At 49.5% G+C, this 24,037-nt stretch overlaps 11 protein-coding genes across 11 annotated transcripts; 4 read left to right on the top strand and 7 right to left on the bottom strand.

Annotated features, from left to right (window-relative positions):
* Window positions 1-43: 43 nt before the first annotated feature.
* Window positions 44-1,707, top strand: N7525_001119 (glutamine synthetase family protein; the record flags this gene model as incomplete). The annotated part of the gene is made up of 5 exons (XM_002558251.2): window positions 44-464; window positions 523-785; window positions 837-889; window positions 947-1,624; window positions 1,677-1,707. 5 exons carry the CDS (start codon window positions 44-46, stop codon window positions 1,705-1,707), a joined length of 1,446 nt encoding a protein of 481 aa, XP_002558297.2.
* A 726-nt stretch (window positions 1,708-2,433) lies between these two features.
* N7525_001118 (cation efflux family protein family) lies at window positions 2,434-3,883 on the top strand (the record flags this gene model as incomplete). Its single annotated transcript, XM_002558252.2, has 2 exons — window positions 2,434-2,748; window positions 2,813-3,883. The coding sequence occupies 2 exons, from the start codon at window positions 2,434-2,436 to the stop codon at window positions 3,881-3,883; spliced, it is 1,386 nt and encodes a 461-aa protein (XP_002558298.2).
* Window positions 3,884-5,163: 1,280 nt separating this feature from the next.
* Window positions 5,164-5,633, bottom strand: N7525_001117 (uncharacterized protein; the record flags this gene model as incomplete). The annotated part of the gene is made up of 2 exons (XM_002558253.2): window positions 5,164-5,559; window positions 5,619-5,633. 2 exons carry the CDS (start codon window positions 5,631-5,633, stop codon window positions 5,164-5,166), a joined length of 411 nt encoding a protein of 136 aa, XP_002558299.2.
* Window positions 5,634-6,198: 565 nt separating this feature from the next.
* N7525_001116 (uncharacterized protein) lies at window positions 6,199-7,256 on the bottom strand (the record flags this gene model as incomplete). The annotated part of the gene is made up of 2 exons (XM_002558254.1): window positions 6,199-6,971; window positions 7,049-7,256. The coding sequence occupies 2 exons, from the start codon at window positions 7,254-7,256 to the stop codon at window positions 6,199-6,201; spliced, it is 981 nt and encodes a 326-aa protein (XP_002558300.1).
* Window positions 7,257-8,016: 760 nt separating this feature from the next.
* sey1 (dynamin-like GTPase SEY1) lies at window positions 8,017-10,841 on the bottom strand (the record flags this gene model as incomplete). The annotated part of the gene is made up of 4 exons (XM_061211770.1): window positions 8,017-8,315; window positions 8,370-10,114; window positions 10,174-10,623; window positions 10,669-10,841. The coding sequence occupies 4 exons, from the start codon at window positions 10,839-10,841 to the stop codon at window positions 8,017-8,019; spliced, it is 2,667 nt and encodes an 888-aa protein (XP_061070996.1).
* Window positions 10,842-11,371: 530 nt separating this feature from the next.
* N7525_001114 (uncharacterized protein) lies at window positions 11,372-13,694 on the bottom strand (the record flags this gene model as incomplete). Its single annotated transcript, XM_002558256.1, has 3 exons — window positions 11,372-13,245; window positions 13,300-13,572; window positions 13,625-13,694. The coding sequence occupies 3 exons, from the start codon at window positions 13,692-13,694 to the stop codon at window positions 11,372-11,374; spliced, it is 2,217 nt and encodes a 738-aa protein (XP_002558302.1).
* A 1,957-nt stretch (window positions 13,695-15,651) lies between these two features.
* On the top strand, window positions 15,652-16,516 carry N7525_001113 (uncharacterized protein; the record flags this gene model as incomplete). Its single annotated transcript, XM_061211769.1, has 2 exons — window positions 15,652-15,897; window positions 15,983-16,516. The coding sequence occupies 2 exons, from the start codon at window positions 15,652-15,654 to the stop codon at window positions 16,514-16,516; spliced, it is 780 nt and encodes a 259-aa protein (XP_061070995.1).
* Window positions 16,517-17,429: 913 nt separating this feature from the next.
* On the bottom strand, window positions 17,430-19,004 carry N7525_001112 (translation elongation factor Tu; the record flags this gene model as incomplete). Its single annotated transcript, XM_002558258.1, has 5 exons — window positions 17,430-17,611; window positions 17,678-18,363; window positions 18,424-18,686; window positions 18,757-18,785; window positions 18,842-19,004. 5 exons carry the CDS (start codon window positions 19,002-19,004, stop codon window positions 17,430-17,432), a joined length of 1,323 nt encoding a protein of 440 aa, XP_002558304.1.
* Window positions 19,005-19,494: 490 nt separating this feature from the next.
* Window positions 19,495-20,184, bottom strand: N7525_001111 (putative translation initiation factor IF3; the record flags this gene model as incomplete). Its single annotated transcript, XM_002558259.1, has 1 exon — window positions 19,495-20,184. One exon carries the CDS (start codon window positions 20,182-20,184, stop codon window positions 19,495-19,497), a length of 690 nt encoding a protein of 229 aa, XP_002558305.1.
* An 832-nt stretch (window positions 20,185-21,016) lies between these two features.
* On the top strand, window positions 21,017-22,799 carry N7525_001110 (guanosine diphosphatase; the record flags this gene model as incomplete). Its single annotated transcript, XM_002558261.1, has 3 exons — window positions 21,017-21,281; window positions 21,332-22,688; window positions 22,742-22,799. The coding sequence occupies 3 exons, from the start codon at window positions 21,017-21,019 to the stop codon at window positions 22,797-22,799; spliced, it is 1,680 nt and encodes a 559-aa protein (XP_002558307.1).
* A 391-nt stretch (window positions 22,800-23,190) lies between these two features.
* Window positions 23,191-23,909, bottom strand: N7525_001109 (NOPCHAP1/New4 family protein; the record flags this gene model as incomplete). Its single annotated transcript, XM_002558262.1, has 2 exons — window positions 23,191-23,394; window positions 23,451-23,909. The coding sequence occupies 2 exons, from the start codon at window positions 23,907-23,909 to the stop codon at window positions 23,191-23,193; spliced, it is 663 nt and encodes a 220-aa protein (XP_002558308.1).
* Window positions 23,910-24,037: the final 128 nt, after the last annotated feature.

Raw genomic sequence — 24,037 nt, 5'->3', positions numbered from 1 at the left:
CTCAGTCAATTAGTCCTGCTGTGATTTGTTGAATTTTCTCAGAATGATCACGCCCACCATGATCACTGTGGAATCACTCCCCAACCTTCTCGCCGACGACATCAAAGTCAAAGTCGCCGGTATAGACAGCGATGGCGTGCTTCGTGGCAAGGTCATGGCCAAGGAGAAGTTCCTTGGAATTGCGGAAAAGGGATTCGGCTTCAGCTCAGCCCTTTTCGGTTGGGATATGCATGATATGCTATGGACAACCGATGCACGGGTCGCACCCCCGGAATCAGGGTACGCAGATTTCTTGGCTGTCCCAGACCTGAGCTCGTTCCGCCGCCTACCTTGGGAAGAGAACATTCCTTTCTTTCTGGTGCGATTTCTCGATGATACACGTCCGGTCTCTGCAGATGGGAGGAGTATGTTGAGGAGTCTGTGCGATAAGCTTGCAGGGGAGGGGCTTCATGCTTTAGCTGGAGGTAAGTCGAAATCACTGGAAAATCCGGTGGGGAGATCTAAAAGGCTGATACTAGACAGTCGAACTTGAATTTATGAATTTCCAGACCCCTTCCGAAGACGGATACGGCAGTGCAGGCTCCCAGCATCCCAACCTCGCTACTTTCCTTGAGAAAAATGCCCCTAGTGCCCTTCGACCAATTACAGCTGGCATGTTCTGCTATAGCTCAACGAGACCGGTTGCCAACAAGAAGTACTTCTATGATATTTTCAACACCAGTGCGCAGATCAACTGCGGTATTGAAGGATGGCACACTGAGGGCGGGCCCGGTGTGTATGAAGCAGTATGTCATCCATCCAGGTCCTTCCATGAACCCGTCTGACACTCTACATAGGCTTTGAAGGTTTCTGAGATTAGCGAAATGGCAGACAAATTGGCTTTGTTCAAGTGAGTGCCGCAAATACCGCAAACTGTCGGTTGCTTCCAGAGCTAATAAGTCGACAGACTCTTAACCAAATCTCTAGGCGTTGACCACGGCGTTACACCATGCTTCATGGCTAAGCCCATGCAAGGCATGCCAGGCAGCTCCGGACATATCCACATTTCACTTGCTGACAATGATGGGAAGAACCTGTTTGCAAGGGAGACACCCGAGACAAACCCTCAATGGACCGACATCGCACATCTCTCAGACACAGGACGTCATTTCCTCGCGGGGCTTTTAGAAGCTCTCCCAGATATTATGCCATTGTTTGCACCGACTGTGAACTCGTACAAGCGCCTCGTTGAGAACTACTGGGCACCAGTGCACATTAGCTGGGGACTTGAGGACCGGATTGCCTCAATCCGTCTTATCACGCCACCAGTATGCAAGCCAGGTGCCACGCGTTTTGAAGTCCGCATTCCTGGAGCTGATCTACATCCCCATTATGCGCTGAGTGTCATCCTGGCAGCCGGTTGGAGGGGCGTACAAAAAAAGCTTGAGATCAAAGTCCCACCGATGTCTGCACGCACTCCCGGGGGCCGCCCAGAGCTTCTTCCCAATACTTTGGACAAGGCTTTGGACCGTTTCTCTGCCCCGAGAAGTGTTGCACGGGAGATTCTGAGTTCGGAGTTTGTAGATTTCTTCACAGCCACAAGACAGCATGAATTGGGTCTTTGGAGAGAGGCTGTGACTGATTGGTAAGTCGGAAGTACTGTGCCACCTGGGAATGCAAGGCTAACTCGATTATAGGGAGTTGAAGCGATATATTGAAATAGTGTAAATTTGTAAATTATTGCTGAACGTTGCGAAGCAAATTGATTTCATGACCCCGACTTTTGCTTCAAATCAGATTTACCATACCTTTTTCATATTGACAAAGCCTAAGAATAATTTCTCAAACAATATCGAAGAGAGAGGAGACAAAAAATCTGCTTAGTGCGTGTGTAGGTAACCAAATTGGATAATTTGCCATCCATTAGGTACGCGGGGCCCTTTCCGATAGACTCATCTGCCTAACCCCTTCATGTTCGGTATAGCAACTACCTCTCTCTGTGCATATATAGATGTTACTGAGATGAAGTCCGAAAAATGGCTGCTCAGTATGGAACAACCTTGGAAGCCCTGGGGGTCCCCACGCCCGCTTATGGTATGACAACCACAACCAATGAAGTCTTTCGTAATTGTGCATGTTTCTGCAGGTCATAGGCTTGTATCGAATAAGATTTAAGCCTATTGGGAGTAAATTCTGAGACTCCTCTGTCACCTCTTGTTGTCCAAATAATCCCCATGGACCTACCTTCATACATTCACTTATTCAGAGGCTAAGAGACAGAAATGCGCTAGGACTTAGGTTTCGGGGGGCCTTTAGGCCGCCCACGTGATGATCGGCAGAAACACCGGGGCTCATCCGGGGGGTCGATAACCCCAGAACGTACATATGTATGTGCTCATGTGTATGTACATAGGAACCATCAATTCATAACGGCATTCTGTTCGCAAAGCCAGAATGGCTTCGAACCTTCCTCTCCCTGTCCCGCCGCGCACCCCCACACCGCCAGCGGACGACGAATATGCCTCCCAGGTCAACTCAGGGATACCAATTGATCGCAATTCCCTGTCGCCGCTGAAGGCTTCATTTCCGAAGGGTATCATGGATTCTGAACGCAGAGATACTCTGAGTCCCACGAAGTCCTCTTTCAATTTGGCAACCTCGCCTGAAGATGCAGAGACACCGGTGGAGAATGGTTCGGGCGACACTTCCCCCGCCGGGCCATTCAATTTCAACACTACTGTTATGGCAAAGAACCCAGTGGTCAAGTCGGTTAGTTGAATAGCACGGATGACCTGTGATGGTGGCAGTGCTAACTTATTCCCTCGCGCTTCAGAACATGGGACAACGCCGTGGCCACAAGTACAAACACAGTAGCATCTCGCACCAGATCTTCCTCGAGCCTGCTCCTCGCGCGCCCCTAGCCCTTCCGAACTCCCTACCCGTGCCAACACTGAAAGAGTGCAGATCTAGCATGTCGAAGGACCAGAAGACCCGCTTCTGGTGGAGTCTATGCCATATGTTCGTTGCGGCGTACACACTCTGGACTGCACATGGCTCCTTGGCCATGACAGCATTGTCGCATCTGATTCTATTCGATTCACTTGGGGCTCTTTTGTGTGTTGCGGTTGATGTACTGGGCAATTTTGAGGTCTGGAAGAGATCAACTATCCGCCACCCGTTCGGCCTCGAACGTGCAGAAGTTCTAGCCGGATTCGCGATGGCTGTGCTTCTTTTGTTTATGGGGATGGATCTCATCTCCCACAATCTGCAGCATTTCCTCGAGAAGGCTGGACATGAGCCTCACCACCCGCATGAACATGATCGGGTTTCTCTTGGTAGTGTGGATGTGACTGCAGTTCTAGCTATTTCATCGACGCTTGTGTCAGCAATTGGTCTCAAGAACCATGCTCGAATTGGGAAGGCTATGCGATTTGGGTATATTCAGTCTCTTCCATCAGTCTTGAGCAACCCATCCCACTTCCTCACCCTCTCTTGTTCAACTCTGCTGCTGCTTTTACCTCTGGTCTCAATCCGGATCTATGATTGGCTCGATAAGCTCCTGTCCGGCACCATTGCCTTCTCCATGTGCTTCCTAGGAACTCGCTTGGTGAAGACTCTAGGTTCCATGCTTCTCATGTCCTACTCCGGCCAAGGAGTTTCTGATGTCATCAAGGATATTGAAGCCGACGCTGCCGTGTTCGGCATTGATGACGCTCGATTCTGGCAGGTTCATTATGGCCTATGTATGGCAAACCTGAAGCTCCGAGTCAATGGCTCCGAGGATAATCTTGTCCGGCTACGGGAGAAGATATCCAGCTTGATTCGCAACAGACTGGGTGGCGGATATGGTGCCGGGGGTCAAAGATGGGAGGTATCTTTGCAATTCACGATTGAGCGTGTATGATCTCTTCAATTTCGATGGCTGATGTCTTATTCTACGGGATACCCCTGTATATTATGAACGTTCACTTCGTAGCCAACATAGATCCTTCCAAGTTCAATAAACCAGTATTCGAAGGCATTTTACGTACGTAGTTACATATGTAGCCAATGTACAAATAGCACGTAAAACGCAAGCCTCTTGGTATTACCTTCAGGTCCAGTTTGCACATCCTCATTCCATTCATTTCAAGCAATCGGTTATGACACTGACAACGGAAATGCCGAAAATATAAATATTTGGTATATTAAATGAATGAAGTAAAATAGGAAGATTTTAAATAGAAGAAAAACTACGGCTGCATGATTCGAATTCACCTGCGAACAGTATTGATTTCAGTCAATCGCCTTGGACCATATGAAGAAAAATCAAGTGATAGTGTGGTCTCGGTCTATCGACCAACAAACACTATCCTCATATGCAAAGCTTGTACAATAATTACTTCTTCTTTTACTCTAAAGACGTTATAAACTTTATAATGTGAGCTTAGAATCAGAGCAATGCCATAATCGAGCTGTGGGGGTTATTCAAACATATAAATGGGAATGGGAACCCTCACATATATTGTTCACGGAGGTACGTAACAGAGCTCCTCCGCCATATTTTATACCAGTCGACTAAGAAGCTTGAGCATTACGATTTGAGAATCTTATGAATGATTTTAATGGCAAATAAATCAATTCGTGGTGTAGTAGAGCTCAGTTATGTGATCGCAATGGGCAATTGTATGGAGTCCAGATATCACCCAGTATTATAATCACGACGGTATATTATATGCAGTAACCTGCAGCGTCAACCTTACTAATGAGGCAAAGGTCCTACGTTCCGTCGCTCTTAACCGAAAGGTGCAGTTTGAGCGCTTGCTGGACCATGTCCTGCCGGGAGGCCCATTCCCTCCCTGCTTTTACTCTTCTGCCATTGCCCATGTGGAAGACCGAATTCAAAATATGATGTGTTTTCTGGTGTTGGATTTGGAATGAGTTTCATGGTGTAAATGAGCATCAGATTATTGAGGTCACTGGACAGTAGGAAACATTATGTTATGAAGAATAATCTCATGGGAAACATAGCCCAGGAAGTACTCGGTAATACCACGGAGATAACCGTGACTCAAAGCCAAGTAGAAAGTACATAAGAGAAAACGGACAACAAAAGAATGTAGGTATCGCCAATCCAAGGCCTTTATAGAATCCAACGTGGCAATCTCGAAAGTTGCCATTGCGTAAGACCAAATTTACGCATTTTTAATGGAAGCCGTGGCAAGCCAGCTTGAAGGAGACATAGCCAGGCCCAAGGATGTCAGGGAGACACTGGCCCTCGGTGAAGGGGCCGTGGTGGAAAGGAAGGAAGTGCACAGGCTCGCCGGCGCAGCCATCGTTGTTCCAGATGGTCACACCGTGGCAGGCGAATGTGTCCTTGGTGTCCATGTGGGCGCGGAAGGAGTAGTTGTCAATGCTCCAGTCGCGGTTGACGGTGGTCTTGTCGCAAGTGACGGGAGTGGCGCTCACTTCAGCAGAGAACTTGGGCTCGCCGAGTGCGGGGTGGCCAACGTCGCACTTCTCCCAGGACAGGAAGCTGACACTGGCAACAGGGAAGCTGGCGTAGGCAGTCATGGCAAAGGTTGCCGCGGTGGCAAGGGTCTGTGTTGTGTTAGCAAGTTGTATACATCGGAGTGCAGATGATAGATAGATGGAATTACCTTAGAGAAGTGCATCTTGGTCAAGGATTGTGGTCTGGTAAAGAAAGTGATTAACCGGCTAGGAAAGGCGTTAAAGAGAGTGTCGATGGTATGAAAATAGTTAGGTTGAGGAACCTGAAGGGGAACTGCGTCTCATGGTATTTAAGAAGCAATGGGCCGCGACGATCATCATGGTTGGGTAAACATAGTCCCAAAACACGGCTGTCTCGAGCATGTGGAATGTGGGAATTTAATTGTGTATTCAGGTACGTAGTATTTTGCAGCAAAGGAGGGCACTGGAGGGAAGGGGAAAAGGGTTGGAATGCCTAAAATCAAAACAGTCTTGGCAGGTAAATGTTGATCTCCCACAAGAATGAAGTACAGGTTCTTACAAAGGGCCAATCAATTCCCCTTGGAACCAAAAAGAGTGTGCAGTCTGTTGTCTGTTTGCTGGACCATGTACTGCGGGGAGTCTATAAACCCCCTGTGGGATACTCCTGGCTTAAAGTAGGAGGCATAGGACATCTCGATGGAATATATGGGCATATATAGTAGGTGATTTCGAATTGCCCTGCCATAAACACTCCTTATTATATGATAGCTAGAAAATAGCCATGCAGTTAGGTGGACTAGACACTCCCCGGGAGCAGTTCAAGGGACTACTCGAGATAAAGAAACTCCAACGACCCAAACGCCTGCACGTCGCAGCCAACTCCTCCAAATCAAACATCTCCCCGATAGGAACACCCCACCCAGCCAGAAGATGATGATGCAAGTCAAACTCCGGGTTAAGAGCCGGGTAAACCTCAAAGCTCACAGCGTCGGATGCAACAGCCGCAAAATGATTGTCCCATATGAAGCGCAACACCCGCTCACTCTGCTCGATTCCAGCATGCTGCGGCACGCCCTGCTGACTATAAGCCATCCGATCTTCGGCCGACATCCGCTCCCACGTCCCAGGCAAGCCAACCCGCAAGAAAAAGATATCGCCCTTCTGGAATTTGATGTTGCACTCGCGCGCGATCTCCTGAACCTCGTCCAGCGAAATCATTTGCCGACTCAGCGCGTTTACGCTGATGCCTTTCTTCTCGGCGTAGGAGACGTAATCGATTAGCACGCCGCGTCCAGCAATACCCTTCTTCGCCCAAAACCCAATGCCAATCCGCGACGAGTTCTCATCTAGAATTTCCTCTGCGCTCGTGCCGCCATAGAAGAGGCGCCTGTCTTGGTCTTCTGGTGTGGGGGCTGGCGCATTGTGGTGCCGGAGGCCATCCCACTGTGAGGACTGCTGTGGATTGAAGTGGTACTCGTCGTCGAAGGCGTTGCCCTCGGCGACCCATTTGACACGGTGCTCGAATGGTTTGCGACCGAACCCTGATTTCATGATTCGTGAGCCTTACGTCTTCTTATTTTATTGATGTTTATTCGATGGTCAGGTGCCATTATTTTACCTGGTGGACTCAAATTCTCCATGTTCCAGTTTAAGCATACCCGCTCGCCGGTCTGGATTTGTGTTCGCGCGGCTTGAGCAACTAACCCGGGCGTTAGAAGGCGGAGCATCCCCAGCCCTTCTTCTTCTGACCCTGCGGACGCAGGCCAGAACCGACGCTTGTCGGGGAGATCATCGAATGTCTCTGGGAGATTAGGAATACCGGACATGGTTCGGGGTGGAGAGGATTGGGGAAGTAGATTAGCTGGACAACTTCAATGCTTCAAAGAACACCAGCTATTTCAAGTAGTAAGACGCTGCAATGGTTGAATTATACCCCTCACCTCGGAGGAAGTCCGGTCCCTTGACGTTAGTATGACCCCCGCAATAAGAGCTCATCGCCAATTTAGCCGAATCAAATCAAACCAGGACTAAACCTGAGCTCAATGGTCTTTTGCGCAGGGTTTGTCCGGCCAACATATCACCAATGCAGGAGAAGATAGGATCTGATTAAGTCTTACCAAGAGAGGTCATGTAGAAGTTGAGTTCTGATGCGTGGACCATCCATGCAATGCAAATGAAGAAGCCCTCACGGTCTATGACAGGTACGTCTGTGTGGGTAGATATCCCAAATTCATCCTTTGTTATTTCCTCCTCGTTCCTTCCTTCGTTCGCAACGTGCCTGCCCTGCTGCCCTGTGTAACTCGCTATGGTAGCAATGAGGTAATTGAGATCATCTTCCGGAAGGCGCGACGTCCTCACATGCGAGTATAAACCCCTGGGTCGGCGGCCCCGAAAGAGCCGAAACAACAACGGTAAGAAGGCAGTACAGCCCTTAGGCCGTCCAGATGCAGTCGCTGTCAAATTCAGATGTCCTATTTCCAAAGAGATTGTTGTCCAAAGTCCATGTGGTATGCATATAGAAGCTACAGAAAGTAGGGAAGTAGAGTACAGGGTGATATCGCCAGAAGGGAACAGCAAGCAGAGAAGTTACATGTCATCCAAGTCGTCATTAGCGTTCGAGGCACGCTTTTGCATATCTGACATTTCATACTCTTCCTTTCGGCCTGAAGACCCAGCACGCTCCCCAGCCGACATAGCAATCGCCTGGCGGCCAGTGTCAGAGGATTCGAGGAACTCGCGCAGGCGGCGCTTGCCTTCTTCTAGAGCTTGCTGGGAGGCGGCTTCAGTCATCTTCAGCATGGGACCCCACAGGTTGAGCTGGTAAGTGATGTATGCGCCAATAGCAAACGCAAATAGCAGGATAAAGTAAGCTGGGTTGCGGAGGACTGGACAGTACATCAGTAAGTGCGAAAATGAAGGATCCATCAATGAAAACTTACCAGCCCAGATTTCGTTCCAGCCAAGAGCCAGCAACAAACCGTAGAAATACAAGGGGACCTGTGTCATACCGCCGATGGCGCTCCGCTTGGCCTCGACGTAGACACCGTCCGCGGCCTTCTTGAATCGTACAGTGAGCTCTTGGCGCTTCGCATCGCTAAGAATGGTCATCTCTTCTTCTAAACTCTTGCCCTCGTGTTCGTCCACACCCCCGATGGGGGCCAGATCTTCCTCGTCCGCAGGTGTCGCGGTGCTTGGAGTGTGTCCAATCCATCGGTCAAGCGGGGGTGGGGCAGTAGTCCTTTCGAGGCGGAACCGAGACAGGAGAGGAATCACCGTCAAGGTAGACTCGCGAGCACGGGTGTAAATGCCCTCGATGTCATCAGTTGGGCGCCAGATACGTGGCACGCCGGCTTCGTCGTAGCGGAACTTGTCCTCAAAGTTTTCCCGGAGTTTGAGAAGCAGGTTGCCCTCAATCATCTCCTCCTCAATCTTGGCGCGAAGAACACCCCAAGACTTACGCCGCAGTCGCCAAAGGCCAACATCGACCTCATCAATACTAGCATCAAAGCTGCTCGCACGGTCTGTGAATCTCCGCTCAGCGTCAAGAACAGTTTCTTCGAACAAGTTCCAGATCCGATCCCAGAAGTCCTTCTCGGTAGGTTTCTCCCCGTTCTCGGGTGCACCACCGCCAGCTCTTCCAGACCCGAGCGCATTGAACTCAAGGCCCACAGATTCACCCAGACGAGATTGAACCCACCGCTCAACGCGGGTGGCCAGACGTCTCATTTCATCGCGGCGCAGACGGGCACTGACCTCAGCCAATTCTTTTTTAAACAAAGATAGCTCCTGTGTGCAGTTGCTCCAAGAAGCTCCATCCACCAATGTGGAGTGGGCGACCTCCTCGAACTTCTCCAATGAAGACTGGGTCTCCTTGGCGACGATTTCGGCGAAGTCGTAGCTACCGCCCTTCTTCTGGCCATCCTTGACAGCAGCGCTGACCGAATCACTGAAATCGCGGATTCCAGACTTGTGAGCTGCCGACAACTGGCCGTGGAAAAGTGCCTTGAGGCGGGTATCGACCTTGCCCTGAAGCTCGGCGCTTTTCCGCTGGTAAACGCCCTTGTGGTATCGGCTGGCTTCCGTCTCAAAACTTTTTAGCGTCTTGACGCGCGCAGCACGCATGGCAACACCAAGTCCCCCTAGGACCTCAGGCGCACCAACACGCACGGACTCGGCCTGCTTATCCTCGAATGCGGTGATGGCCTCATCGAAGCCGATCATTACCTCGCGCAGAATTTCGTCGCAGCGGAATTGCGCAAGCAACTCCTGCTGTGTGGGCAAATCCAAGTCCTTATTATTGACGATTTGATCCCAAATTCCCTCCGCGTAATGTGAGAATCCATCGGCCGGGATGCGGCGATGGTATTCAGGTAGGAAGACTCCTCCTTCGGAGAACTCGCCCTTTAGGGCATCCCTCTTTGGGTCTCGGTGACCTTCCCGGAAACGCAGGCCAAGCTTGTTTGCCTCCGTCACAAACTGGTCAGGCTGATAACCCTTGTGTGGCAGTCCGTAGAATTGGAAATCAAAGTAATCGTGAATCGTCGACTTTTCCAAGCCCGCAGGTTTCGATATAGTGTCCCAAAGACGGGAGAGGTCTTCCAATAATGTCTTCTGCAGGTTCTTGAGTGGTGTGGTACCAATGAAATCACGAATGACGAAGAATAGGAGGGACCGGTGAGTGGTACTGTAGAGAGATTAGCACCTGAAGCGCAAAGAGAAGCAGATGATCGAAAGGATACATACTGTTTATCCTTTAGGAACAGTTGCAGGTTGACTTCGAACACGGTCTTCAACAACCCCATGTTGGCTCCCTGATACAACCCCACCTGGTGTTCCCAGATGTTGACAATGAGAACCTCACTCGTCGCAAGCGCAAAGAGCGCACTCTTGCGCTCGAAGTCCTGATCCTCGCCTCTCTCGCGACCGTCAGTTCCCTCCACGTCCATGACCAAGATGTTATCAGCCATGCGCTCCGCCGAGCCGGCGTCGCCCTGCTTCTTGTTGTTCGAAAGCCAGATACCCTTGGTCGTTTGCCTTCTCTCCAGCTCCGACATCACGGAGAACTGGGTACCGAACAGGTGATTGAGCAGTGTGGACTTTCCGGTGGATTGCGAACCAAACACGGAGATGAGATGATAATTGAAACCAGCCGGCGTGACATTTTCAAGGGACAAATATTTGGACAGATCGGGACTATAGTGATGCGATCAGCATTCAAGCGTTATAAATTGGACGAACCATAGCAGATGGAGGTGGCCGTACTTGAACTCCTTATTCTCATCAATGACCTGCACGCCGTGCTCATAGGAAGAAGCATCGCCTTCGGCACCGATCGAAGCAAAGTGGCCATTTGAGAGAACCGGCGGCGCAGTTGGACTCCTTTCCAACCCTGAGGGGCGTCGTTCAGCCATGTTTATCTTCTGCTCTGTGTATGTTGAGGGGGAGAGGTGTTCGTGGCAAGAGTGAGTTGAAATGGCAAAGATATATTAGGACTTAGAGGGCCATGCAGGTGGAAAAAGCAACAGACTAATCGAACGGGGAAATGGGAATAATTCAGGGATCACACGGTCGTTTCACGGGTTCATTGAGATGATCAGTCCCGAGGTCGATGTCCACCCGTGGGTTGGGGAAGTCTTACATAAACCCCTTTAGCCCCGGCAACGTCATTTCTGGGACCACTCTAGATTTAGATGGTATTTTATCAACGGGATATTGATATCTCCTACACTAATGGTATACATAGTTGTCACTACAGACAACCAATGTTGCTTCGCTATTTAGACCTCACCGGTCTCTGGCAGCAGATTCCTCCATCCGCGTCGTGCCATCAGATGATAGAAACCGCATTTCGTTCGACGGAATATATCTATTGTCAAATGTTCTTAGTTTACATCATATACAGATTTCAGGCAGTTAAGTAAATACACAAGGGTATCTAAACTCATGGTGGTGGCACACCATCTGACCAGTCCAGATTCCAGCCCTGATCAAGTCCGAGGTCAACACTGTGATTTGGCCACATATACTGCCCAAAATCATCAAACAGACCACTAAATGCGTTGAGCTCCAGGCCAACATATGGGTTTGTCACTGTTTCACTCCTCGGAAGCCATGACTCGTCTGAATATCCAGGCCCCATCGTAGGTGTGAAGGAAGCATCATTTATGCCGTCAGTGTTGGTACTCGGTGCACATTCAGGGTCTGACATCGGCGGCGTATAGAGCTGAGTAGGACGTTGTCCTGAGCAGGAAGCTTCGGTCCCTATGGTGCCTGATACTACTGAGGTCGGCTCGTTGGTTTTGGGACGACCTTTGGAAAACTTGGTTCCCGCCCCCACAGTAATAGTACCAAAATAGGGCACGGTAATTTTGCAGCTCGAGACGCTGCTCCAATCGGGCTTGAAATCTTTCGTGTCATGGATGGCGCGGAGAATGTTTGCAGACTCGGCAGCAACTGAGCCTCCCAGCTCCGTTGCCGCCTGGCCAAGGATCCCAATGACCTTTTTTACCATATCCCAATCTTCTTCATCTTGCTCTTTACTTTGATCTGGATTCTCGTCGGAATAGCCTTGCAGGTGTATTATCAAAAGAAGGCATAGCGTGAAGGCCATAAAGTCGATCATTTTGCACAAATAGGGCTTGATGTTAGATCGAAGGACCTTGTACAGGACGAGCCCTTCTCTTGCGGATTGAATCGCGATCGTGTGGCAGGGACGGAATTGAGGCTCGTGGGGAGATTGCAGCATCAGGGGGAGGTGGAGGAAAGCACGTAGTAGCTTGAGCATGAATTGCAAAGGGACCCTCTCAATATAGTGTTCCCGTTTCTCATAGTGACAAGGCTCTGCGGCTTGGAAGTGACTTGGCATGGATTCCCAAGAATCCTGCAGCTCTTGGTCCAGTCTTAATGTTGCTTCGAGAGTCATCTTGGAAGGGTCTTGGTTTCGGTCAACCATATGGCCCGTGATAATGCCAATGCGCGACACGTATTCCTCGGGAGCTGATAAATTTGAATTGAGACGTTGCTCCATCTGTGGCAAAAAGAATTGATCGCTGATACCATAAGGCAGGCCAAGAATCAAACTCAGGAACCGATCTGATGTTGCCAGGGAACACCAGATTTTTAAGCGCCTTTGATATAAAGAGTCGCCTGGCCTTGGAACCTTAGTGGACAGATGCATCCCAGCTAAATGGGCAAACTCGATTGCCCGACGGATCACCAGCCAAGCTTTCCGGAGCCGGCCATCAGTCAAATGAACCCTGTGGAGTAACATCTGACATTCTATACCGGGTAGGGTAGCCGCGAAGTTGTCATCACGGACGATTAGACGGTCCACCATCTCAATGCATTGATCAGAGAATTTTTGAGGTTTAAAGGGCACGGTTAAAGTGTTAAAGTCAAACTCAGACGGGGCATGAACTGCGCTGATACTCAGGCACATGAGTACCTTCGCGACTTCGGCGGGAGCCACTAGATTATCGCGACAATTTTCATTGAAAACGAGTCTGTCGGCATGTCGATCGAAGAGCTCCGGGAAGTGATCTTTCCACACGAGGCAATGGAAGGACGCGTTGACAATCTTATTCATATCCTCTAAGGGAGGTAGAAATCTCATGAGTTCTGCACGCACCGCTTCGGCTTTTGGCGACATGTCCTGAACACCGGCGAATTTGTCATTGTTCGACGAGTCCTCTCGGCGGCTCACGAGATAGTTGTCAAACAGTTGTAGTATCGGCGCGTTGCAAATTTGGTCACTGGATGGGCCTAGTTCGTCTGGTTCAGTATCCAGTGGTCTTGAATGCGCTTTTATACCGTCCGCTGGCTAATGTCAGTCATCTGGCATCAATCCACATTCGTCCGGGAGATACCAACATTGTTCTATTCCATGGTGATCACAAGGCGGAGTGTTAGAGTCCCGTTGGTCTAGTCGCTTGGTCAGCCCCTCCACGAGGTTCTCCAAGTGTGCAACTCGCTCGCGGAGACTGTATGGCTGTTCGCCAAGTTGGGAGTTCCGCTGGTAGCCGGATAATGGAGGGGTAACAACCGCATGTTCTTGATCAACACATTTCATGCCTCGGGACCGACACTCATTACAAGTTTCTGGACGGTTGGGGTGGAATGTGCATCGGATCTTACGTCGCCGACCTATAATTGAATACTATTAGCGCAGGCATATCAAATGTCTATTGACACATACACTCTGTGCAACTTTTGGTCCCCTTCCTCATCCGCTTTCGCGCCGGTTCTTGGTCCGACCAGAGACCCATACTAACCAGTATAGCGAGAATGCAAGTTAAGATCCTCTGTTCACGGACGTTGTGTTGCTAAGTCGACCAAATCAGTCGTCGTAGGTTGTGCAGCAGGGTCCTTTGGCGAGGAACGATCTCTGGAGGATGACAAGAGAAAAGGGGCGCAAGAGTTCTGAAAAGCCAAGGCAATCCCGAGCTCAAATTGTTCCCACGTAATCCTAAACAAAAGAACAAGAAAGAAGTCTACAGCTGAATAGTTCCCATAGATATTCGTCCGTCAAGTTCGGCCGAAGTGCCCAGGTGGTGCGATATTTTCGCCCGGACCAATCAGATGCACTATCCTACATCCGTTAAGTCCGTCGGGTTCTACCATACAACAGTAGTACGAGTATGTACATACAGACCCTGTCACTAAGTATTTACCCACACCCTGTTTTCCCACCAAAACTGACCAATTTTGAACGCTATTCTCTCAATGAATTTATACTGTAACATATTTTTATTCTTTTTATTTTTATTTATCATTTCTAGCCTATATGTTATATTAGTAAGTATATTTAGTAGAGGGTAGTCAATTTTCAAAGTTAGACATAAGATTCTAATCGCGAGTTTAGTATGGGAGCCACTATATATAATGGGGATTTATATTGACATTTACATTTTAATCAGTTACCATTTAATAGCTATATATATTGGACTATTTGGAAAGAGATATTTTGTTAATCTGACAATAAGTTTTTATTAAAAATTATCTAAAAAATTATTACAATATAAATTTATTGAGAGAATAAGGTCCAAACTTGGTCAGTTTTGGTGGGAAAACAGGGTGTGGGTAAATACTTAATAACCCCTATGTATGTTACCTAGTAGGTAGTTCTTAAGAACCTTGGAATACCTCAAACTTTCTATTTCATCTTCTTCCATCAGAACCCGTACTCTTCTATTGGATGTAATTGTTGACATGCAATGCATGCAGGGTATGCGTTTGTCTCTCTGTGTGCAGACTGAGCTCTTTCCAACCTTGGAAGATTCCAAGGTTGGCTCTTTGTATCTTAGTCATACAGCTGGTTTATATACCACCTGGGCAGCTTCTTTCCATAGATTCATCATCACCTCTCTCACTTCCTCTCCATCTTTCACCTCCTTCGTAGTCTCAACAGGTTATGAGGCCCTTTTTTCCTCTATCTCCTTTGCTAGTTTCATCAAGAACTAAGCTTTCATTGCTAGATTCATCAAGATCTAAGCTTTCATTGGAGAATAGCTATCTCTCACTTTTTGGAGAAGCTATATCTCTCACTTTTCGCTGAGAATAGCAGAAGCTATATCTCTCACCTTTTATTCATCGCCGCTGTGCGAGATCCCGAGACACCGCTGTGCGTACCCGGATTACAATTCACCGCTGTGTGAACCCGCCTTTGAGCAATCACCGCTGTGTGAATCTGCCTTTGAGCACCAAACGGAGTCTCTTTTCATAGGGGATTATCTCCATCGTGGTATACAGTATCTTTGAACTGTGTTCACATCATTTTATCTTCTTTATCTCTTTGTATCAGCTACAATGGCTGACCCCTCTTCTTCTTTCTCTGCAGCTGCTGATGCAGCGCACCTTGACGATGACAGGGTATCAATGAAAAAAGCTCGCTCAGGGATCTCGAGCGAAGGACTCATAACCTCTTGGGGCTACATGCTACCAGGAGGATGAAGGAGGAAGAATGATATGATATGAATCTATGGGAAGGAGGCTGTATAAATAGCCTCTGAGAATGACAAACACGACAAACCTGGCAAATGCTCAGTCTGCACAGAGACAAACGCATACCCTGCATGCATTGCATGTCAACAGTACACTTGTCGTGTCTTACATCTTTCACATTTCCATTTATTGAACCAACCAACCAACATGGTGCCCAAACCGCCGATCTTTCGTCAGCCTGCGAACCATACCGAACGCCAAGGTCTTTGCCCTCCAGATATGATGGACAAATATGCTTCGCACTTGTACAGCATGAATCGTCTAGCTCAATGGACGCTTGCCCGGCCGGAACAGCGTGACAACGGTGACCTGCCTTACTATGATAAGATTGTCTATGACGAGAGCGGACACTTCGTCATGCCGCCCTCCGACGTCCGCCTCTCCGACGCCTTGGTCTTTCTCGTGCTCTCGGCCGCCATCCCTGGCCGCCAACGCGGGGCCCGATGGCCGGCGGACTTCGACGGACTGGTTCTATCTGTCAAAACATCTCACTCATATACTCCGTCATCATGTCTCCACATCATCATCATCATCAGCACCACCTCCTTACCAGCCTCTTGTCCGGGGTGGCCATGCCCGCCAACCTGATAAGCTGCCTTCAATGTTCATATCTTCAACGGTGCCCGTGGTCCATGAGAACACTATCATCCTCGGGGTCACACACCCTACCCTCTCCACCGCCAGCCCGAAAGACGATGGTTGGTTCATTTCGGATTTCTACGCTTTTAACTATTTGTTCAAAGGACTTGGGATGCAGCAAACCTGGTTGACCGCTGTGGAACCCGCTAAGCTCGTTAAGAAGTACGGGTCGTTCCTACATGGAAACCCCTATGAGGAACGAAAGATATGCCTGAGTCAAGAGCTCTTGGACAGCGATGAACTCTCGCCTGTGACTGTGGTTAGCCCGGCGAGAATGATTGACCAATTTCTGATAGAAGCGAGAAGGGCTTCTGAGCTGGCTAAGAGAACGTCAGCCCCCCTTCTCCTTCTTATCTTCTGTCACGGTCTCCCAAACTTTCATTTGCTTTTGAACAACGGGGATACGCAGAGGGGTCTGAGCAGACCACGGCTATCATCGATGCTATAGAGCAATTCACGGAGAGACAGAAAAAGTTCCATGAGCAGCGCGCTTGCCAAGACGAACGTGTCCGTGACCGTGGCCGAGAGTGGCTAAAAACTGTTGGCAGACGAGCCCTCTAGTCGCTTGTGCCTCGTAAGAGCCTGCGAGAAAAACCCCGCGGATCAGAGATCACAGGGTAATTCAAGAAAGTGGCGCTGCTTTTCGCCTTGTGTGCCTTGCCCGTCGTTCTCTTTCTTACTTCTTGCTCCTCTTGTCTTTTTGCTGTTTCCTTTTTTTTAAAAAAAGAAAGCCCATCCTTAATTTCAGAACTAAGAATAGCTAATATTAATAAAAAAAAATGTCTGTAATAAACAATTACTGAATGATGAAACTCGATGGATAACGAGATGAATGAGATGGGATGGAAGTCATCTGAATTCCTAAAGAATGTGGAAAGTACAGATACACAAGTATCTAGGTAGGCGGATTCCTAACCCACCTCCGCCTAAGATATCTAGCCGTCCACTAGCACCGCCACCAAGGGGGTCACAATATGATCATCTATCTTCCCCCCATCGAGCTTACTGCTACACAGCTTCTGCTTTTATTGCATAGACTGGAAATGAGGGTGGAGCAACGAAATTTGCGTACGCATTGACTTGACTGAAATTATATATGAGCCTAGGAAGAATTTGGTCTGAATACATTTTCACGGGAGTGGAGAAATGAAGGAAACTCCGACTACATCTCCAAGACAGTAGAGGTACATGAACAAGATTCAAGCGAAAACTCCGGTTTACCCCCGGATCCCTCGTGCTGATCGATGATTCCCGCGCTGTGGAATAAAAGGTGCCAAAACAAACAAGATGTTAAAGAAAAGGGGTTCATAATACAAGGGTCAGACAATTAGCTTGCCTGACCATGGGTGTGAGCGGACCATTTACTCGACGACACGGGTAATCAGACCAGTGGCGACGGTGCGGCCACCCTCACGGATGTTGAAGCGCTGACCGGGCTCGGCAGCAACAGGGTGGTGGGTCCTGAGGATCATCTCAACGTTGTCACCGGGTTGGACACGCTTGGACATGTCGCCATCGGGGAAGCTCAGATCGCCAGCCTCGTCTAGAGCATAGTTAGTATCCTTTATATCAATTTGGTATCAGATCAATCAGTGGAAATTAGACATACCAGCAGTACGGATGTAGACCTGGGGGCGGTAGTTGGAACCGAAACCAGTACGGCGACCACCCTCAGCCTCGGTCAAAACATACATGGAGACGAGGAACTTGTTGTTGGCCTTGGTGCTGTTAGGGGCAGCAACGACCATGCCGCGGCGGATGTCCTCACGGCGGATACCACGGAGCAGCAGACCGGAGTTGTCACCGGCACGGGACTCGTCACAGGACTTCTTGAAGGTCTCAATATCGGTAACCTTGGTCTTGATGGGGTTACCAGAGTCGGTGGCACCGACAATTTCGACTTCAGTGTCCTTCTTCAGGAGGCCACGCTCGACACGGCCAGAGACAACAGTACCACGGCCAGGGATAGAGAAGACTTCCTCAACGGACATAAGGAAAGGCTTATCCAGATCGCGCTCAGGGGTGGGGATCCAGGTGTCGACGGCCTTCATGAGCTTCTCAATCTGCTCATTACCAATTTCAGGGCGGCGTTCCTCTAGGGCACAGAGGGCAGAGCCGAAGATGATAGGAGTCTCCTCACCCTCAAACCCGTAAGAGGAGAGCAACTCACGCATCTCGAGTTCGACGAGCTCCAGCATCTCAGGGTCCTCGACAGCGTCGACCTTGTTAACAAATACAACAATCTTCTGGACACCGACCTGACGAGCAAGCAGCAAGTGCTCACGGGTCTGGGGCCTATTGTGTGGTTTGCGTCAGCACACTCTTCAAGCTAGGTTTTTAGACTGGGGGCCGTACATCTGACCATCGGAAGCAGCAACGACGACAATGGCACCGTCCATGTTGGCAGCACCAGTGATCATGTTCTTAATGTAATCAGCGTGACCAGGGCAGTCGACGTGAGCGTAGTGCCGGTCCTCAGTTGCGAACTCAATGTGGGCAGTGGAGATGGTAATACCACGCTTGCGCTCCTCAGGGGCCTTATCAATGGAGGCATAGTCGAGGAAGTTGGCAAGGCCCTTAGAGGCCTGGTACTTGGTGATGGCGGCAGTCAGGGTAGTCTATGGGAGGACGGTGTTAATTTTCATGTTCGGAGGGCGGACATGTCGGAATGAGTCGCGAATAGCTTACCTTGCCGTGATCGACGTGACCAATGGTACCTAAACAATAACCTTTTAGCATGAAGGTGGATTATGCGCCAGAGACAAGAACTTACCAATGTTCACGTGGGGCTTGTTACGCTCGAAAGCAGTAGCCAAGCCACGGCCGGCGACCTTGTTGCTAAAGACATGGTGGACCGGGTTGACGGTAGTTGGACGCAGCAGGGAGGACCGGCTAGTGCGCGCCAGGAGGTTCAATGAACGAGAGATGGTCGACATCTTGGTTCAATCGAAACAAGAACGATGGAACAAGAACAAAAAAGAAAGATTGAGGAGATGGAGTAGGGATGGGAGAGAAGAAGCCCAGATCAACACCAAATTTTCTAGTAAGATGGCTTCCGGGATGGATGGATCCTCAGGGCAGCTTAGTCATCAGCCAATCACCGACCTCGAATTGCGGACAGAAGGCACATGTAGAGGTTGAACATGGGACATCAATTTTATGTATGCTTTTTGGTGACTAGTGAGGCAATTATGCCTTGACGCGGATGCGGAGGGCGATTGTCTCATGTTGTAGCTCTCCGGTGCTACTTCCGAGATATGTACAAGTGGCATCAAGTATCATGGTGCCATCACATTCAATATTTGAACAGAGGCCCCGGGGTCTAACAGTGATGAAAAAAAGCGCTATACAACCTCCAGGGTTTGGAATCGACGCCATGTTTTAGATTTCAACGCCATATAATATACACGTGACCAGTCCTCTCTGCTAGATATTCTTCTGTGCAGTAATCTTGAGCTGCTTCCCCGGTTCCCCCTCCATTGCCTTGGTCTGAGTTCCACCGGCCTCTCTGATCGTGTCCAAAACACTCTGCATGACCTGTTTGATCTCATCCACCGTGGGCTTGCGCTTGCGCTTCTTGGTAGTCAGTAGGATTTCCACCCTGCGGCCTTTCTCCAAGAAGGTCGAGAGTTGTTTCAGGCGGTGCGACAAATCGTGGGCATCGATTGCCCAGTTCAGTTCAATTTGTTTGAGTGTAATCTTGGATGAGCGAGCTGACTTTGCTTTGGCCTTTTCAAGTTCCCGCACTTCTTTCTTATTGTATAGCTTGCAAACCGGCGGATTGTCATGGTCTCCTTCTTGCACCTGGAGAAGAAAGAACTCGGAGTGATTAAAGCTTTCGAGGACGTCCTCTAGTCTGGTCGGGGGGTCGAGGTCGCCTTCATCGTTCACAACTTGGACAAATGATGAACGGATAGCTTCATTTATCGGGGGCTTTTCGACGGGTGGCCGGTATCCTCGAAGCTCTAGGCAACGGGACTGTTGAAAGAACCGAGTCTGGGGAGCATTCTGAAGCGGCTTGGAGGCAAGAAACCCAACCCTGGAGGAGCGAACGGGTGTGATGAAGATCTGGCGTAGGGCCTGGGCGGATGATATGAGACCGCGTGTGTGGTTCATATTGCAGGCTGGTAGCGGGAAATATTGGAGGAACCGTAGACGGGCGGCCAGCTTGCCACGAAAGGAAAATGTAGGGTCCGCAACGATAAAACTCATAGGCAAGTGGATGGGACGCTAAATATGGGGAAGTCAAATACGTCGTAATGCAAACATGACAAACATTAGCAAGGCCCCCGGCATACTAACTTTGGAAGGTGATGCTTCCGGCCAGATAATCTGACCCGGTACCTAGGTAATTCTAGTAGTACATGCTAACAAGTCTTTGAAGCTCTACTCTCTCCTTATAGGGAAGTGAACACACTCAAATACCGTTTCGTTATATTTCGAATACTCCGTATATAGCACTCGACTCTGCAAGATGTGGTTCTCACTGCTAACTTATTAAATTGCAACCCACAAAATTGTAACATTGCTTGTGTTACTTCGCTGGTGCGGTTGTATTTTTCTTGATTTTCAAGGGGAAGAGAAGCCCAGTTCACACTTAGTAGATGAGATCGATGTTGTGATCTTAATCGTTTCCTATGTGCTTAAGTCTTGGAAGTTCTCCTGAGGTATGTACATATGTACCATGTACATCCACGCATGCATCGACGCCACATCTGCGCCACAACCATGAAACCCTGAATCTCCTTTCTCCCCTGACAATTTCACCTCTTTACATTTATCCACTTTTCTCCCCCTAGACTGGATTGGTGTTTTTGGAGGATATCGGGATCAATGGTTACTTACTTGTTTCATTCTTCCTCTTAACCTGGTACGATCGTTCAGCCGTTTCCTGCGCCAGTGACAAACGCCACCTGTCACTACACCCTTATATCCGATAACTGCTCGAATGTCGACTGGAGTCGACAATCGAAACCATAACAGCAAATCTGACTACATAGATTCGGCCGCCCGCCACCGCTCCATCTCCCGCAGCGACGGCTCTGCCATCCCACAGTCTACTACGTCCAGTCAGTCCTTTGACAAAGAAACCGTCAACATGGCACAGACCCAGAGATCGCGATACTTGAAGACAGGCGCAATCATCGCCTTCATTTTTATGGTCCTGGTGTGGCTCTCTCCGTCGCAGCCGAGCGCTTCACATCTTACCACCGGTTGGTGTTCCCCTCGCGCGCTGGCGTTCGCAGAACTGATTATCTAGCAGAGCAACCACCTTCAAGCAGTGGCGTGTCCACTTCGAAATGCACCAAGCCATTTGATTCGTCCAAGCCTCTTATTCAGTATGCTCTTATGATCGATGCTGGCAGCACTGGGTCCCGGATTCATGTATACCGATTCAACAACTGTGGCCCTACCCCAGAACTTGAGAACGAGGTCTTCGAACAAACAAAGAAGAAGGAAGGAGGCTCTGGTCTTAGCTCCTTTAGGGAGGATGCCGAGGGTGCAGCTCTGAGTCTGGACCCTCTTATGGATGTCGCTGTGAAGTCGGTTCCTGAGGAGTACAGATCATGCTCTCCAGTTGCCGTCAAGGCCACGGCTGGACTTCGTCTTCTTGGTCCTGAAATGAGCAACAAGATCTTGGAAGCCGTTAGACACCGCCTGGAGACCGCCTACCCCTTCCCCGTTGTCTCCAGGGAGAAGGGCGGCGTTCAAATTATGGATGGTTCAGATGAAGGTGTCTACGCTTGGATTACAACCAACTACTTGTTGGGCAAGATCGGTGGACCGGATGAGACTCCAACTGCTGCCGTCTTTGATCTGGGTGGCGGTTCCACTCAGATTGTCTTCCAGCCTACCTTCGAGCAGAGCAAGGCTGGTGGTATGCCGGAGCACCTCGCCGCTGGTGACCACAAGTATGACCTCAAGTTCGGTGGCCGCCAATTTGAGCTGTACCAGCACTCTCATCTTGGATACGGTCTCATGTCTGCTCGCGAGGCTATGAACACCGTGGTTGTGGAGGCGATGCTAGCCCAGAGCCCCAAGGACCTGTCCTGGGTTGACCAGCCCATTCCCAACCCCTGCATTGGCCCAGGAATGCAGAAGGTAGTTGATCTAAAGTTCCCTGCTGATCATCCTCTTGGGCCTAAAGTCAGGGTGACCATGGTCGGGCCAAAGGACAAGTCTATGGGACCCCAGTGCCGTGCTATCGCCGAGAAGATCTTGAAGAAGAGCGGGGAGTGCAAGCTTGCACCCTGCTCTTTCAACGGTGTCCACCAGCCCTCTCTCTCGAAGACTTTCGCCCGAGAGGACGTGTACATCTTTTCTTATTTCTTCGACCGCACGGCTCCTCTCGGAATGCCGGAATCTTTCACTCTGGATGAGCTTAACCAGCTGACCGCCACCGTTTGTGCTGGCGAGAGCGAATGGAAGGCCTTCGAAAGTATCAAGTTCGAGAATGAGGATAACGCGCTCGTGCAACTTCGAGATCGCCCGGATTGGTGTATGGACCTCAGCTTCATGATGGGTCTGCTGCACACTGGTTACGAAATGCCCTTGTCCCGCGAGGTCAAGATCGCTAAGAAGATCAAGAACAACGAGCTGGGCTGGTGTCTTGGTGCGAGGTTAGTTCAATCCCTTCCCATCTCTTCCTAATCAGTATACTGACCTGCTACAGCTTGCCTCTTCTGAGCCAGGAATCCGGCTGGACTTGCCGTATCAAGGAAGTCGTCTGAAAGATGAGACGGAGAAACGCAAAATTATTCCTTTTTAATAATGTCATTCAGTCATAGTGTATGATGGGTTCATGCATATATAGAGATACGCGATATGCTCGTGTTTTGTTTTGCTATTACCTTTTCTTCCATATCCGTTATCTAGACTTGAATTCTGATGGTTTGCATACATAAATAGGAATGAATGTATGTGTCTTTGTGTGTGAGACTGGTTTGGAGCCACTTCTGTAGAGTGAAACAATGCATTAGACGCTAAATGATAACACGGATCCCACGAAGCCCACGAAGACCACGATATGCAAATGTCAAGCCAGTAAACGCCATGAGTGAATCAGGACCACACCTATCGACCGAAAGATAATGCAACCGAACACCATCGAACAAGCGTTTACTACGCCATCTCCTCGATAGACGGCTTATCCGTATTCGACTTCTTACCCTTGCCTCCCATAAGCTTCCCAATGATATCCGAGTCATTCATCTCCTGAGGGGCTTTCCCAGGCCCAGTGGCACCCTCAGACCCTTCGTCATCACTCTCCTCATCACTCGAAGAATCATCATCGCGCTTCTCTTCCAAAACCCCAAGGCCGAGATCCTAAAATCCGTTAGCAAACTCCATCCCAATAATCAAGCCCAGTCAATAAGCCTTACCATCTCAATATACTGCTCCCCATTCTCGTCAGCATTATCAAGAACCAGATCCCCAGCCTCCCCAGCTTCAATCTGCCTCTTCAAATCCTCATTTGCATCCTTCATCTTTGGCAAGAAAGCGTTGAGCCGCGACAAAAGTCCCGAATCGCCTTTAATGCGATGTATGCGCGGTTTCGGGCGGCCGGCGATGTGAGGTAGTGAGGAGGATGGATCAGAGGCATGCGCGTGGGTGGTCGACTCTGTGGTACCATTCATTTCCTGATCAGAATGTTCTTCGTCTTCCCTTTCGCTCTCGCTATCATCCTCTGAAGAAGACCCTGAAGAGGAGGTTGGGTCTGAGTCGGAGGATTGAGCAGAGTTGGCGCGCTGTCGACGGGGCGCGGTGCGGTCTGCTAGGTTTAGGGTTTGTGGAGAGGGATTGCTTGCAGCAGCCTCGGATCTTGTAGTTGCGTTTGGCATAGTTTGGATGTTCCTTCGAGGTATGCGGTTTGCTGGGAGTTGCAGAGATTTTTGGGAGATTGCGATGCGCTGATGTGGGGTTTAAGGGTTGGAAGGCGTTCTGGCAGATATTTCGAGATTTTTGTTAT

The sequence above is a fragment of the Penicillium rubens genome, assembly GCF_028828025.1.
Source record: "Penicillium rubens strain IBT 27055 chromosome Unknown utg000001l_segment0_segment0, whole genome shotgun sequence".
NCBI classification, from domain to species: Eukaryota; Fungi; Ascomycota; class Eurotiomycetes; order Eurotiales; family Aspergillaceae; genus Penicillium; species Penicillium rubens.
Note: the sequence above shows the minus strand (reverse complement) of the source record. Positions and strands in the feature narration are given on the sequence as shown.